Source organism: Halyomorpha halys, unplaced genomic scaffold, assembly GCF_000696795.3.
Source record: "Halyomorpha halys isolate HHAL.00 unplaced genomic scaffold, Hhal_1.1 Scaffold385.1, whole genome shotgun sequence".
Classification (NCBI taxonomy): domain Eukaryota; kingdom Metazoa; phylum Arthropoda; class Insecta; order Hemiptera; family Pentatomidae; genus Halyomorpha; species Halyomorpha halys.
This window is the reverse complement of record NW_027112337.1, coordinates 970,538-988,720: the sequence shown is the minus strand read 5'-3', so window position 1 is coordinate 988,720 and position 18,183 is coordinate 970,538. Positions and strand designations below refer to the sequence as shown.

General features: G+C 31.2%; 1 protein-coding gene across 2 annotated transcripts in view; it reads right to left on the bottom strand.

Annotated features, from left to right (window-relative positions):
• Nucleotides 1-2,624: 2,624 nt before the first annotated feature.
• LOC106682043 (phosphoribosylformylglycinamidine synthase) overlaps nt 2,625-18,183 on the bottom strand; it is a gene marked incomplete at its 3' end in the record, with an annotated part of 47,329 nt that continues 31,770 nt past the window's right edge. For both annotated transcript variants that reach the window (XM_014422676.3, XM_014422675.2), the window contains 6 exon segments: nt 2,625-2,750; nt 3,685-3,924; nt 7,448-7,570; nt 12,107-12,330; nt 14,842-14,995; nt 16,700-16,773. In XM_014422676.3, the coding sequence (XP_014278162.1) occupies nt 2,625-2,750; nt 3,685-3,924; nt 7,448-7,570; nt 12,107-12,330; nt 14,842-14,995; nt 16,700-16,773 (941 nt within the window).

The window sequence follows — 18,183 nt, the reverse complement described above, 5'->3', positions numbered from 1 at the left end:
AAAGATTCAATTTTATTACATAAAAACAAATAATTTTATTTAATGAATGTCAAATTTGGTAATAATCTGTATTGTATCCTTAAGCAGTTATATAACCCTAACCCAAAAGTACTATGGACTATGAGAGTCCACAAAAAACTGTAGCAGGGTAGACTGAGTGAAGTAGCCAGGCAAGAATCTTATTGCAAAAGATTAAGGAGATTATTATGTTCCAGGAAAAAGGCGAGTTAGGCATAAAATAATCTTTAGAGTGGCTTGTTTTATTTCTTAATTTATTTACAAATACATATTTTAATGAAAATAGTAAAAATAATTCAAGCATTTGTTTTAATGACTTAAAAGTTTAACATTTTTCCATTTATATTATTAAGTATACTACAACATGAGGAGAACAAAAATCTTGGAAATTGTGTAATTGGTTGAATCTTAAGCTGGACCCAATAATAGTAGCAATATCAGATGTTGGGACAAGGAAGATATAGTCATAAATGTTATGATAAGGATACGTTACAAATGTCAAGGAAATATGGAAAGAAAAAGAAAATAGAGAGGAAAAAAATATATGTAACAATAATAATTGATAAAATAAAATATAAAAAATATTTGTGTTTCACTCACTAAACTACTCTGATTAAAAACCAAAACTTTTATCCATAATTGAAGAACTATGAGGAAGCTAGTTATATAAAATGATTTTATATTCATATTATGAGAACGGAGAGCCAATTTTTCAACTTTTAAAACTACATCAATTTTAAGTTTTGGAAAAAATATGCAAGGCACTAAGTAGAAAGAGGTATTTAAAATATTCTTCCAAGCAATATTCTCTTTTTAATTTTTCCCTAAAATTTCACATACCATGACTTACTAAGCTTTTTAATTGTGCAAAAATTATATACATATATACTAGGGGTGGCCAGCCCGAATGATCTTGCAGGCCATATATGATATTATAAATCCCCATCTTAGATATATTGATCAGACCAATTGACTTTTATTTTATATAATATACAAAGGTTATAGGTTATATAATAAAATAATACAACAAAAAATATTGAAATTCCAAAAGTCACAACAAAGTTAGACAGAAGAATGAAGGGCTAAAGGTGGAGTGGGAATCCAGTTAAAAACTATAACAGTTTTATTTATGACAAGCTTACTTTAGAGAGACTTTGTCATAGTTATCTGAAACCAGTGGTTAATACTATTCCAAGTACATCTGTAACATATTTTAACTTCTTATCTTTTTTTTATTACGTTTAATCAACTCATGTGTTAATTGATGCATTGCTTTACCTCAAATTAGACAATTTTCAACTATACATTAAATAAGAAAGATACCTATATACCTGTAGGTGCATAATATGAGGAATTGATTTCAAGCATTAAGTTTTATACAGAAAAAATCAAAATTTAGCACAAAAAGAGTAAAATGTGCAATTCTATGCAGAAAAAACACAATATACAAAAATGTAAAAAAAAATTCCAAAAAATACAATTTTATGCAAAATAAAATTAGTGTTCATTTAATGTCTTTTCCATGAATCAAATTTCTGTTGAGGTCTGAAGAAATTTGAAGATAAGGGAACAAAAATTCAATTGCACAAAAATCTGGTTTCTAATTATAAATATTCAAAACATAGTTACAAAAAGAACTAAAATACCACAGGCTCAGTCTGCTAAAGGCTCTCAGGCTTAGCATTGGACATATCTTTAGTATTTTCCAAACATATACATAATAAATATGATAGAACTATAAGTATCATCAAAAATAACCCCATACTTAAATAGAAATTCTAAATAATCACCAAAAAACCAACTGATCCTAAATAGAACTGTCATATGACTAATCATAACAAATACTTCTCTTTTCCAGAGCTATACCTGTGACTCTAAACACAGGAAATTAAAGGGTAATTCAAAATATAGTATCCAACTATCCTTGATACACTAGAATTTCAATTGTGTTGTCTGACTTACAGCTCCCAACGATTAAACAATACAAATACTTATTTACAAAAGACTTTTTTCTCTTACTTTCATTTCCAACAACCTATTTATACAGAAAATAGATGACTATGAAAAGATGAAACAACAAAGATACATCCACAAACATACTAATAAACAATATTGAACATGAACATGAACAACGTGAACATTGTTCCTGAGTTATATATAACTTGTACATTGTATGTATTTTATTTTTAATCAAGATTAATTGTTTATTTATTCATTATTTATAATTTATGTTTATTTATTTTATTAGTTTTAACTCATTTTATTTTTATTTTTAAGTTTTTTAAAATTTTCTTTCCTTTTAAAACTAAAAATATGTAACAAATAAATTCAAATCACCTCACTAAACCATGCAATAGGTATTTGTACCTGAACATGTATCATGTATCTAATATAGCCTTGTCGCAATTTTTAAATAGTAACTGCCTATACAAAAAAGATGCATTGTATAGAAAAATACTACGAACCTCTACGATGTTATCAATGTTACAAACCGATAGAGAGAGGCGGATTATGTAGCTAAATCAGTGATACCAAGTTTTAATCAATAATAGATCAGATCTATTATTGAACAGTAACATGGATAATGAATGGTTTATTTTATTTACCTGTAAAGAAGATATTTTCGCAAACATCAAATTTGTAAGTGCTTCTGCTACAGTCATTCTAGCTCCAGCAGAAGGATTAACAAGCCCTTTCAGGGGCTGCTCTCCAATAGATGATGCAATGCCCTCCTAAATTAAAATTCATAAAAATTAAAACATATATACTAAACCAAACAAAAAAAGGAATCATTAATCCGGTATTAAACAAAATATAATTTCTTGAAGAAGTTTATCGGGGGGTGCGGTCAGCAAAGAACAACATAAATAAACAAAACAATATTTATTTATTTTATGCCGACGTTTCGACCTGAGTTTCAGGTCTTCATCAGGGATAGTGGCGTGTAAAGGGGACAGGAAGCAACTGCACAAGCAACTCAGTTGCTTCCCGTCCCCTTTACACGCCACTATCCCTGATGAAGACCTGAAACTCAGGTCGAAACGTCGGCATAAAATAAATAAATATTGTTTTGTTTATTTATGTTGTTCTTTGCTGACCGCACCCCCCGATAAACTTCTTCAAGCATTAATCTACGGTCAACTATCTACATCTCAAAATATAATTTCAATTACTGTAACAAAAACATTAAATTTTGAACTTTAAAACTATTAAAATTAAACATTTATATGGACATCATATATACATAGCATGATATAACTATAAATAAAGTGAAAGTTTTATACTAGTACTAATGACTTTGAAAAGCAAATATATTTACAGAAATATTGGTTAGTTTTTATTTAGTAAACAGAAATACTAAAAATGATTCTTCATACAATATCTGATCAATTAAATTAATAATAATTACTAAATATATCTTTACAACCTAACATAATTATTGATTTTAAAAGGCAATTTTTTTTATTCACATTGTTGAAGATTCTACATCCAAAGATAACATCCCTGATAATTTATTGACATAAATGTACATGTAAGACTTAACTTTAAGGTTTAAAAATACATTAGCTATTTAAATTTTACTGATGCTATCATTTCATTTTTTAACTATCATTACACTAATGATCTAATATAAATAATAATAACCCTTAAACTATGTAAAATTACCTTATTAAACATTGATATAGCAGTGACAGCACAATCAGATAAGGGAACATGTAAAGGTCCAACACATTGCTGCTGAGCAATGAGACCTGTTACACATCTATCAACTTTATTTGTCAGAAATCTTTTACTGCACACCGTAACTAGACGTAATACGTTATTTAAAGCTTGAAGAACAGTTGTTTCAGGAGAAATAAATAAATGATGAAGATAATTAGGTGATCTATCTTCCAACAGAAATTTCTGAAATAAGGAAATTATTAACAATAATTTTATACCTCAAACTTTCAACATTATTTTAATTAATCTACAGTTATTCTAAGATGAATTAAATATACAATTCATGAGTATTCCAAATACTGTGGTTACTCCCATAGTTCGTCTATCCCACTAAGCCCCCCAGCAAAAAAAAGAAAAAAAAGCTACTTCTAGATTTTCTGCTGCCAGAAGAACCTTGAGAAAGACTAATGTACTGCCATGAAGTATTCTAATAGTAAATGAACTATTTATAATGAGCCAAAATTTAGCCCCACTTTGCAGGGCTCCATCAAGGCTTTCAGAATGAAGGAAATTGAAAGAATCAACAGGACTTACAAGATACAAACTCGATCTTCCAATATGTCTCAAAATACACGGGGCCCACAAGATACAAATATTGATCTTCCAATTATAATTTTAAATCAACCTACAATCTAGGTTCTATTTTATAGCAATGGCCTAATATCATCATAAATATTCAGAAGGTTGCTTGGCTATGGCAGGGAATAAACTCAAAGGCCCAGTGCACACTAGCGTTTGTACAAGTGTTTTAGAACATAATTGGCTTAGAGGACGCAGCATTAGTTTCAGGAATTTCCCAACCTCAGTGGTGACTTTAGATCAGATGTTCATGGTTGTTCCCAATTTATTGATTTCTACACCTACATCAAGTCACTGAGCCCAAAAATGTTAATCAAAGTCAATTCCGTGAATTACCAATCCCTATATACTTTTATCTGCACCTATCTCACTGATAGACTATTCACAGTAAATCATGATAGTGCCTATTAATCCCTCTTTTCTCAGTCCACTATTGTTCCTCAAGGTGGTATTCATTAAATAACCCCAACAAATCATATCTAATTAACCTTTGTTGTGAACCTATGGACTGACCTACAGCATCCTTTAATAATATTCCACTTATTCCTGTCAGACCAATCCACTACCTAGAACCAATAACTAACTTGGAATTCTCATATAAGCCAGGAAACAGATCATTGATTCTGACTAATACGATACGAACTAGATAAATGGTCCAAGCTTCCAATTAATTACAAAAGACTGATTCAGCTGACTATAATAAGGCCTAATTGGAGTTATGGAATTGAGCTTTAGAGCTCCACTAAACCATCAAAATCTTTTATGAAGTCCAGAATTCTCCCTACTTTCTCACAAATAAAATTATCTATAATAACCATATATATGACTATAAGTAACCAATCTAGCCTGAATCAGATATCAATCCTACCATGATATCCACCCAAACCCAGTAGTTTCTAACCTTACTTCATCTTCGCTGGAGGCAAGAGGTGTGTCATCCGACCTTACAAATGTGATTGCGGCTCTCCTAACCACAAATAAGATAAAGATCTCCTATTGGAACACACACGACTAGCCAGATCAGTGTCTTGTGGGGGATGCCTCAGGGAGGGCCCTTGTCGCCTTCGCTGTTCAACCTAGCAATCGATCATTTGTACCGTGAGCTCTATGATCAGGAGTTTGCCAATAAGTTTGGATATGACCAGAAAAGTGACCAAGAGAGCGTGGACCTCACAGGGTTTGCGGACGATCAGGCTGTAACGGTGCACGACGGGGGTTCTGCAGAAAGAATAATAAATGGTGTCCAGAGGCTGCTCGTGGAGATTGGTTTGGCAATTAACGCAAAGAAATGTGTGGGTATCATATTGGACAAAGGAGAGCTGCGGTCAACAAAGCTCTCCTTTGAGAATACAGAGGTCATCCAAACGGCAAAAGCCGAGGACACCATCAAATATCTCGGATGTACATTCTCGAGAGAGCTAGTATTTGGAGAAGAGGTGGTGACAAAGCTAAATAATAACCTGGATAAGTTGGTGAGCTGCCTCCTGAAACAGGAACAAAAGATCAACGTTGTCAACCAGTACTTATTCCCGGGCCTTGTTTACCCTCTCCAGACTGCTCCCCTTACAAAGATACGTCCTGCGGTATTGGAGGGCATTGATACCAATATCCGCAGGAGTATCAAGGCTATCATTGGGCTCCCCGCTAACACCTTGTCGGCGATGCTGTACGCAGCCAGGAGATATCGAGGACTGGGTCTGATCCGCTGTCAATGGGAAGCTCCACTACAGCATTGGTCCATTGCCCAACGACTGTCGAATGTTCCGGATGCCCTATTCCAGTCTATATTCAGTTACGAAGCCGAAATCGCGGCATGTGCTGATAGACTTGGGGTGAATAGGGGCAACCAAAGTGTGAGAGCTCTACGACAGTCGTTACGTGAGAAGGCTTTCGAAGAATGAGCCAGTTGCAGATGGCAGGGTATCGGTGTTCGCCATTTCAAAGAGACCCCGAAAGCAAATAGATATGTATGCGACAAGCAGGTACTCTCGGGGTCAGAATGGGCGAACGCCCTGAAACTTAATATCAACTACGCACCCCTGCGTGGAGTCCCAGGAGCCAGTGGACAGCAAGGAGAAGTTGGGTCCCTCTGTCGCAAATGTGGCAGAGAGTCTGAAACACCAGCGCATGTGCTGGGAAAATGCCCCAACAACTCCCTCCTTATAACACGCTGGCACCACAGGGTCAAAGAAGAATTGATGAAGTTCCTTGAAAGAAAAGAGTTCACCTGCTTCGAGGAGGTCTATTGTATTGACACCGACGGATCCGTAAGATATGCCGATATTGTCGCGTTTTCAAAAGTCGGAGACACGTCTCTTGTCTTGGACCCGACGGTAAGATTTGAAAGTAATGACCTCGAACAGGAAGGTGGAGTGGAAAGGGAAAAAAAGAAAATATATGAAAAATGCGTCCCTTTCCTTAAGGAAAAATTCCGCGAGACCTTCGGAGAGAGAGAGTTCACCGCGAGAGGCTTCTGGTTTGGATCTCGTGGAACAATACCAGATAGAACAAGGAGCTTCTTAGAAGGCCTATGTGTTAGCATTGGGGATATTGCGATCTTGGCGGAAGATATTGTTTTGGACTCCCTGGGGATCATACACCATCACCTGCATGGGAATTAGCTTGGAGATTATTCTTTGTTTTATTTATTTATTTTAATATGTTGACCTCTCTATTTGTGTTTTTTAACATATTTATTCATTAAATTACTTTATTTTATTAGTACTATTGTTCTTTTTTTTTTTTTGTATTTTTAAAACTTATTTATCCATTCAAGTGTTTCCTGTAACCGGTTTTTTATTATATTTTCCTTTTAATCTATGTATTAGTCTTATTCTCGTAAAATGTATCTATTTGTTTGTTTTTGGTAAATTGATCTACTGCTGTGACTATGAATGATGGTCTGATCTCATTGCCGTCTAATATTGAATTTGTTTAGCGGGTCACTGAAGAGGATCTAGGAGGGTGAATTTCAGAGAGTGAATTTGTTGATCGGGTGAATTAAAAAATTGTGAAATGGTGAAATTGGAGGAGCAGAAATGAGAAAGAAAAATAGGAATGAATTGAAACATTTATATTTGTTGTACCGACTGAAATTGATTGTAAAAGGAAACTAATAAATATTTACTTTTCGAGGCATTTTTCCCAAAACGAGCTCCAAGTCAAGATTAAATGGATAACTAACAGATGAGGAAATGTCATTATTTAGGTATTTTTCTGTATTAATTTCCTCTTCTTCAGATAAGATGACCTGAAACAGAAAAATAAAAGTATATTATTATAAAAATAATACATAGGTCAGTTTAAAAGCCTAAAGCATGTTTTTAAACAGATAGGAAACCAAATTATACACATAGGAAAGAGTAATAACATTTATGATGATTTTCTGGAGATAACATGTATTTGGAAGGAATACTATTATGTATTTCAGTTCATTAATTAATACATTGACTGCCGAATACAAGTTAACTGGCAGTTTGGATTCTTGCCCAAGACGGGCACAATAAGTTATTTCTTAGTTTTGATAGTTAGTATTTAACCTGCCATATTTCACAATATACACAAATTTTATCAAACAAATATGAAACTAAAAAACCTACTAGGTAACATGTAGTTGACATCCTTGGCTTGAACACTAACTACAAGTTATCTCATAGGTCTGCAGTCAATGTGTCAATATTACAATATTCTTAAGGAATGAATTATTTGGTTTCAAAAAATAGAATTACAGGTAAAAAGATTCATTCTGTAAATAATAGTAGCATTAATGAGTTACAAGAGGAAAGGAAAAGGAAAATACTTTAATATAATATTCATTGTTTAGTTGGAATAACAAACCCATATTGATTTAAATTTAAAATGGATTTTGATGAATTAATATTGATAGAAATATCTATTAAGAAAAAGCATGAAGATAATTTTTTTGTTCGTAGACATTTAGTAGAAATTTCTTTGTTATCCTTCTCAACTCTCAGTTTAAATATACCATTTTTTCTTGAATATAAATATTACCCTTTATCCCACAGTGAAAAAATGTTGAGATTGCATTTTCTATTCCCAAAATGTATAATAAAAAGTGAAAGATTTTCACGCATTATTAACATATCCTCTGTATAGTCTCCTATCTTGAAAGTAGAACTGGAAATAATGGCGAACAAAAGAATGGCAAAGAAGGTCACAAGCGAAAAAGAAAGAGAGGGCACCCTGGCAAAAGGATGTGTAAAAAGATCTCAAGAGGATTAGATTGACTGGTTGGAGAAGGGCTCTGGATATAGAGGAGTGGGGTTGAATTGTCCTGGAAACTTAAGTCTAGCTTGGACTGTAGAGCCTAAGAAGAATAATAAGTACCATCACAAATGGCAGTCAATGAATGTTAATTTGTTTAATTCTTATTTCACGATTTTTTAAGCACAATAAAAAAATATTAAATAAATATTTTCCCTTTCTTTTCACTAGGAAAGTAAATATTGGTATTCATAAAATAACATTTATGTGGTTAAATAAATTAAAACTTTTAGTTTTTCTTAACGATCTTATCACAATCACCTGTTGAAAATCAACAATTTTTTTTTTCTAATTTTGCACAAAATTCCTTCTTTATGACTTTTCAAGCGTATCTAACTCCTTAACAATTATTCCAAATGAAAAACGTTAAGTTTTAGAGCATGAAGATCAATTTTATAATTTTTAAAACACTGTATTCATAATATTACAATATAATTAAACATACAATAACAATAACAAATTTAGAAATATTTGAAGAAGATAGTTGATTGTATGAAGTAGATTTTAGGAAAATAGTCCGGGTGGCGGTCAATAAAGGTACAAAATAGTAAAAAACTATTCAATGTAAACCAACATTTCACTCCAGTTTGCAGGGCTTGATACATCAGCCCTTATAAAGTCCTGCACAGTGAAGCAAAACATTGGTTTATATTATATTACTATAAACCAATGTTTTGCTTGGTCCACCTAAATATTCTTCCTAAATTTTAGAAATAAATTGCAATTTTATTTTAATGTTTGGAATTGTATTAATTACCAATGAGATTATGTAGATATTTTCATTCTAAACTAAATTTGTTGTTTTTTCTTTGTTAATTGTCTAGAATTTCATAATCTTCTGAAAACCAATTTAGGATACCATGCTTATTTATTACTTTTATAATAGATAAATTTCTATTGTATTTAGAATACATCAATTACAATGCTTGATATTAACTTTCCATTGCTGTTAGTTACCTTGGTACTAGAAAAGGTACATACTAGAAATATAATTCAATGATACTTTTTATGTACAACTGTGTAAAACACTATTTTGTAAAAAAAAAACAAAACATGATAAAGAATATTCAGTAATAGTGATGTGTAAAGCAGGTAAACAAACCTAAATTCTCTCCTATGGTGCCTGTCGACTACACGTTGACATCCATTTCTTTGTTTCAAAAATATTAAATAGTTAATAAAATTTGTCCAAAGGATTTTTATCATTTCCTAAGAATTTTTTTTCTATGTGTTATAGGTCCATTAAGTGGGTGTTTACATCGGGACCTGCTCGTACTATACTTCAGGTATCCCGAGTGTATTTTAAAATTATAATAAATTAGTGTGGAAAGGGGGTGATGTTGAAAATGTGAGACTTCTCTGTCCATTAATATCATGCATGTATTTTCCTTTTATTTCATTAGTTAATTCCCTGAAGGGGCAATTTGGGTTAGTGCATTAGTTTAAATCATTTATCTATAATAATAAGATATCAGAACAAATTTGGGTAGTCTCACGGTTTATAGAATTATCGCTTATCTGGTGAAGGACGTCTTCGTCCTCGCGGTGACATCTTCTAGTCGCTTTCCTCCTCAAGGTGTGCGATGGGCAATATGGTGAAAACCATGTGTCTTCACCTGATGCCAGAAATAATGATAGGTCTGTCTTGATCGGTGGCTGACCAGCATGTCATGGACTCTGGCGTGATGGTAGGGGCAGACCAGGTCCTAGCTTGCATGGTGCATAGGCTGGGGCGGCATTGCAGTCGCAGTGTCTTCCGGTGTCCGCGGCAAGGGGAGGGCATCAGAAAATGAGACCCCCGACTCTGACTTTTATAAACTCAAAAAAGAACTGGAAAATTTGGATTATGTAAAGCCGACAGTGTGCTATTTGGAGGCATCTGGAGTAGGAGGTAGTTTTGCAAGAATTAGTTTTGAGTTTTCTTTCATGGCTGTCTTGACAAACTGTTAGTATCTAAATTGCTGCTGAAGTATAAAAAATCTCAAAACTATTTCATTCATCAAAAAATGTCAGTCTTTGACTGGTGTTAATGACAATTTTCTCAAATTGTAGGTTTAAGAAACAAGACATTCAACACAGAATTTAATGATTTTTTTTTTTTTGTAATAGGTATTTTCTCGTAAGGAACTCTAATTTCGAAATAATAGATAAAATGATGAAAACATTTTCATGTTCAGTGGTTATATCTCAGGTTCGACAAGGCTTTGAAATTTGTAAACAATTTTTCACAAGTTGGAAAATTGGCCTCTACAACATACCAAAAAACTAGAACTTTCTGACTTTTAACATAATTGGCTCTTTTTTGGGGGGTTAAAATAAAAAGAAATTAAATTAAATAAAAATTTAAAATTTGCAAATTACAATCATATTTTAATAGATAACAGACCTACTTTAATCAGAATATGGCTGTACATAAAACTGAATACTCCTCCGTCTTCAATGTTTATTTTTCTACAATAAAAAAAAATATACATATGTATATAATCAGACATTTATTTTTAAATTAACATTAACTAAACCAATAATTTATATTATCTTATACAGTCATATGAAACAATACTGAGAAATTTTAATAATTATTCAGAAAGAGCGAAATAGTAAAATGTCAGGTAAATTTAAAATAAAATGTGAAGAATTAGTAAATAGTTCAATCCCTTTAATGCAGTGTGACACTGATACTTAGAAAGGTGGTTTCTAGTTATTAAAAAAAAAAAAACTTTTTTAAGCAAAATTTATGAAATAAATTATTCATTGAGAAATAGGGAAAAAACAAGAATCAGTTAATGTAAATTTAAAAATAAGTGTGCAATTATATTTATTAATATCTATTTATTGTTTTATTATCATAATTGAAGAAACATAAACCCTGAAGATGGAGGATTACTCTGAAATCTCGGTTTTATTTAAATAAAATCATAATTTTTATTAATTTATTATTTTGGAAAGTATCTTCACTGAACTATTGAGATTATTAAATTGGGACAAGGTGATTAGTGATGGTAGTATATAATAATTATAAATTGTGTTTAAATGATCATAATAATGAATATGACAAATATTATAATTAAAAAAGTTACAACCAATGAAGCTGTGATAAACGGGGTGGAGAAGAGTATATCTGGTAAGGAGTTTTGACAAACAGGTCTCATTCGGTAAGCAAGAACATGGGGTCATTGTAAGATTTATACATGAGGTATGTGTTTACACAACTGTTTGTTTTTTATATATTTTTTTTTGCATTGTTTATTCTATATTTTATTCATAACTTGTTAATATTAATCAGAGGTATTTTAGCCTGGTGAAGGTTTATAGATCAAAACTGGTAGCTAAGAAAATAAAATATTAAAAATTCTAAAATACGGGAAGACATCTTATTTTCCTAATTGAAAAATTACATACCACAAATATGGCAGAAAAGTGACCCTAGAGAATAATAGTTAAAATAATAACAGTCTATGGTGCTTGAAATCAACCCTTAAGTACCTTTTTTCAATTTGCTTACCTTTCCAGTTCCTGTCACAACACCCACAATATCAATTGGGCATCTTTCTCTATGCGACAGTTTCAGTAACATCTTTTCATCTTCAGGCTTTAAAAGAATAGCGTTGCTTTCCTGATATTCAGCTCCCCACAGCTCTAAAGTGCTAATACTGTCATCACCAAGAGTAAATGCTTTGCAAAATACAACAGCACCCATAGGCTCAACCAATTCCTTCAAAACATTACCTACAATGATATAAATGTATCATTTTATTATCTCAAAAAAGGAAACAACAATTCTACAAAAAGAAACTGGCCTTACAACTAATAACTGAACAATTTTTATAAAATCAGGAGGGTTATTCATAGTATAATTACTTTCAAATAAGGTGAAGTCTGATTTCTATTATCAGCCAGCCCAGACAGTATACATTAAACAAAGCATCAATGCCAACATTAGTCAGGCCCATCATCGGATACCAAAGTCTTTGCAACAAAATTGGGCTAATGATAAATAAATGACGGAACATTTATTGAACTTTAGCCGTAAAACAAAAAAAAATTATTTTACCAACTATTTTTATTCCTAGAAACATCAAGGAATCAACTTAATATATTTTGGACCACTTGGTATAGATTGACCTGTATCAGTAAATAATACAAAATAATAATCAGATATTTTCATTTACCAACCAATGAAGAAACATAAAAACTGAAATATATAATTAAACTCAATATTTCAGCTGTAATTAATGATAGGAGGATGTTGGTAACATAAACTAGATTGTTCTTAGCATTTGGGACCTAGTCAAGTCTGTGGAACCCTTGGGTTAAAAAGGAAACCACTTCATATGATAGCCCTCCATAAGATTTTATTTTTTTAAAGTAACTTTAAATTACGAATTAAAGAAATTTCATTCTCGGAGTATCCCTCGAGCCGTAAATATCTCAATTATGTTCATCTTTCATCATTCAGATATTAACGGAAATTCCAACTAAAAATTTTGGTTGAGCTGGTGCAGCAGAAAAGAGCCAAAAGGGGTTTCTCTACTCGTCACTTATGTCAAGGTGATAATGAATTGCATCATGGGTAAGTTAGTGCAGCAATGAGGCAAAGCAACTAACACCTCTATTGGTTAGCCAGGCAGAAGTGGAAAGCATTGAAAAAGTCTAATTCCAAAGAATAACAATTAAAAGTTTCAAATAAAATTTGTAAATGCATAGACAGATAATGAAATTTAACTTAAACATTATTGGATGTTTTAATATTTATTTGGAATTTGTAAATATGCATAGATTTATGATTTGTTATAGAATTTTTTCTTTTAATTTTTTTTTTCACGTGTGGCGTTTCTGATTATCACTAAAACTTACAAATCAGTATATAAACATTAATTGCTCCTACTAGTTAATAAATTTTAGTTTATTTGTGTTTGATTCTTTTTCATTTTATTTTATTAGAAGTAAGCCACCTTATGATAGTTTTAAACATGAAGAAGATGGTCAGGGTTGTGATCAAAAAGAACAAAAATAGTTTGCAACTGTTACAATGCGTGACTGCAACAATTACAACTTAGACTCATCTATGAACACATTCAGTTAGCTTGGATATTTGGTAGTGTCATACGGTAGCTTCTTTTCTTCTATATTAACAGCATTATTATGAATCAATATTATTTATCCTCGGTGACCACGTTGAGTTTCAATTTTTCTTCTGTTTGAAATGCAAGACCCTTTCCTTTCTTTCAAATTAAATTGTTTAAACATTCTCAGCAACAGATCTTTAAACTGTTGTTATTACACTGACAGAAAAATTAGGGACAGTATTACAAATATAATAGGAATAACAATGATTCTATTTGCATTAAGAAGTTAGTATTGTAAACTGTAATAAATATATTATAACTTTAACAAACTTCTTTTAAATTTAAATATGTCTATATTAGACTTAAATATACTTGTATTGCTGTCCCTGATTGTAGTATGCAGTATTGTTATTTTTTCTCTCAATGTAACAGAGACAATTACCGTAGTTCAGGGGTTTTGAGTTTTTTCGAAAAATATCTAATTCAACATTTATTTTTTAAATTTTCATATTTTTTTTTTCATTCTAGAATACCCATGAACATGAGTAGTAAACCGACAAAATCGGAAACTTATCACTTCAATGAAGAATGGGAACTTGATTACATAAATGATAAATGTTGTATAATATTCCCTGGAATGCACCCTATACTGAAACACAGTGTATAAATATAGTATGCATTTCCCAGCCCTTCTTCCCCTGTAGACTATGCCTATGACCAGTAGATCGCAACACACTTTTAAGATAAAAAGTAGATCTTATATACAGAAAAGTCATCCCTGAAATATAAGATAGATAGTTTTATTTAATTTGTTTTCTTTTTCTTTATTTATTTTTTCCTTTTACATCTTTTGTTAATTAAGGTTTTTTTCATTTTTTTAAAGATATTTTATAATTTCATCTAAATTTGGTATTTTACAATAAGGTACAAAAGCCTATTGCCAATGCCTATAAAATAATTCTCACGGGACTAGTCCCAGGATAAATAAAGAATATTATTATTTAAAAAAACTACTTAAACAATACTTCTTTTTATTTAAAACATTTGATTTTGTTTAAAACAATATTTTTTTTTATTTCAAATAATATATAACCTATAGATCTAGAAAGTATATGTAGAATTTTTTAAGAAAAAATAGACAAAAAGGTACTAAATTATGATGAACTATTACCATTTCCACCCGCTCCTTGATCGTGAATACTGCAAATAGGGTTTTTTCCAGCTTCAAGACAAGCTCTTATAATTCTATTCATCTTATTTTCCATTTCAGCATCACCTCTTTGTACAGCATTAAAATCTAATTCACACCTATTATCTCCATGAACCTAATAAAACAATTTATAATTTAAAAATTTAAGCATTTATTTATGGCTGTTTTAAGATTAGTGGATTAATATATCTACAAAAATTAATAATTTAAATACGTAACCCACAAAACTAAAAAAAATTAGATCAATCTGGAAAATGTCTAAAAAAAGTTATGCCAAAAGACATAGCTACAGTTTTTCACCAAATAAAAGATGTGATTATAAAATTTGAAAATATGGATGAGAACACTGAAAAATCATCCAAAGTATGCCACCAAGGTATTTTTTTTACTCAAGACTATTTTGACTTATGATGAAGAAGAATGAATGGTACCCTGTCATAACTCAAGCGCTGACTGTAAATGAAAGAATCATGATGAACTACTAGAAATAGTTAGACAGCAGATCGAAGAGATGCAAAATTACTGTAAGATATATCATGATAAAGAGCATGCACCAATCAAAGATCAAGTAGGAGACATCGCTTTCTTGAAAATACCTCAATTCACACAAGTACTCAACAAAGCTAAAAACAAAGTTTAGGGGCCCACTGGTAGTTAGTACATAACTACCAAATGATAGCTACAGAGTAAAATCTTCAAGTTCGGATCAGAATCCTCAATCACTAGCACAATATCAACACTAGAACTGTCCTCAAGTTCCACCTACTGACTGCAGTCCAAGTAGTTCTCATTCACAAAATTTTATTGATTCTATCCAAGAAGACAGTAAACAACAATGGACTCATCCTAAGGAACCAATACTTTTAGATTCATTGGAGGAATGAGTATTTGAACCACTTGCAGCAGAGAAAAAAAGAGGAATGTTCAACAGGAGGATTTTAAAGAGGGAAACCTTGTTATCTTGAGGGATCCTTATAATCCTCAAAGAACATAGGAACTAGCTATTGACTTATGTAAGGAGTGTGACAATAAAAACATCATCAGGAATCTAGAAACGTCCAGAATCAAAACTTGTTGCCTTACTTTCCATCAATGAACCAAACTGGCAATGAGTCATTTAAAATTTACTGATATTTTTTGTAAAATTTTGGTGGGCAGAATGTTGCGGCCAACATGTGAAAAGTACAATCTAAAAAAAAAAAAAAGGCTGTAACCAACTTAGTACAATGACTTTGTTCAATGAATATGTTGTTTATAAAAGATTGATTTTGTTTATTTCTTACTATTAATTACTAATTATATTCTACAATGCTGGTATTAGGCATATTTTTTCCCAACTACTAGTTGTTTTAATAATGTAGGTACTGAATTTTACCAGCTCATGAAAGGTGATTGGTTTTAATAAGAGTACTACTAGTCATAGTAATACTAACTAAAAAAAAAATTTTCTATTATCTTTATTGTAATTTACAACTGTACATAATTATACATTTAGTAAATTAGATGTATGTTATTATGGAGTGATAAAGGCGTGTAGAAAAATTAACCATTGGTAGCACTCAATTAACTAAAATGATTTTAAACATACCATTTTTTTTCAAATCATAAGGATCCAGTCCCCATTAACATTATAAGAATTATCGCAGACTTATTAAGTTGAAATTCTTAATCAGATGTATAAATACCAAACGAGCAAATAGCAAGTAGAAAGATAGGAAACAAATTCATCATGTATTGAAATAAAGTTATCACAGGAGTGACCAATAAATTTCAAAATTAAATGGGTACTAATAGAATTAAACACTATCAAATGAGTTACTTGAACTGAACTGGCTGAACCACCACCAACTCCAATGCGGTATACTGGGCCTCCAACTTTCACTACTTTCATACCTGAAAAAAAAAAAAGAAAGAAAGAAAAAAGGAAATGATTATATAAACAACATTAAAATAAGATATAAACAACAAAGATAATCCATATTTATTAAAATCTAGTTAGAAATAACAATAAATGCCTGATATCATTATTATTATTTCTTTTTAGATAAAAATATATTTTTAATTTAAGAAACTAAATAATAAGTTATACGAGGAGAAGATGGTTGGGGGTTGCGGTCAAATTAAAACACAAATAAGTTGAAGTAACTTATTTAATTGTGCCAATGTTTCGGCCAGAATTTCTAGCCTTCATCAGGGCTAAGAACAGGACAAGATAACAACCAATGAATACAGAAAATATAAACAGAATGAGATAAAGTAAATAATTGTACAGAATGGAATTAATAAAATAAAGTGATGAGAGAAGTGGAAAATAAAATGTATACATAGGTAATTGAATAAGTAGGTAAAATAAAATAAATAGGTAAGGAAAATTGAAAAAAGAAGGGGGATAAAATAAAGATAGGGGGAAAAAAGAGAATAAAACATAAAACGAACCTGTTAGCTTGAAATCTTACCACCAAGTGGCTTCTGCGCCATGAACGGCCAAACTCCGAATTAAAAAATACGTTACAGGGATGACTAAGTGTTTTTAAATGTAAAAAGTGGGTCAAAAATAAAAAGCAAAAAGTAGAAAATATTTAAAATATTTAGAAGAGGAAAGCGTGTGAGAGGGTGATGAGAAATGGTTTAAGAAAATGTTAAAAATATATATATGTACAAGAATGACCAAGTACCGGAAGATGACAAAGTGCCATGAGTTTGACAACAGTTAAAAAGAGGAAACGTTATAAGAGGGTGACAACAAATGTGTGAGAAAAAGTTAAAAAGTGAAATAATATGTTACAAAGTGGGCTGAAAAATAAAATAAATAAATTAAAAAAAAAAAAATTACTTTTTTAATGAATTAACTATTTGCGAATATATTAATGATAAGTAGTGCTTGTTAGTTTTTAAATTGATGGAAGAAGGTTCTAATTGGATACAGAGGCTTTCAGAAATGAGCCTTTTGTCATTTTCTGACCCATATCCTTAAAACCAATATGAGCGACATATACTTCAACAAACTTTGCACCACTATCTCCACCATTTTTACAACTATCCATTTACAGAAAAAACAACTTCTCTTCTCAAAATTTAATAATATTTATAAAATATCGCTAGCATCTAAAATTTATCCTAAAGGTGACGACAAATGGGTCCACTACATTTCATCAACCGATATTCCACCCAATGTTCGCAATATTCTTAGCTTTGGTCCATATTTTTCTAGCCCCAACTCTTTATTAAAAATCATCCCAGAACTTATAACTGATCTATAATATATTCACAATGATCCCCTTATTCACCATTCTAATGACAAGA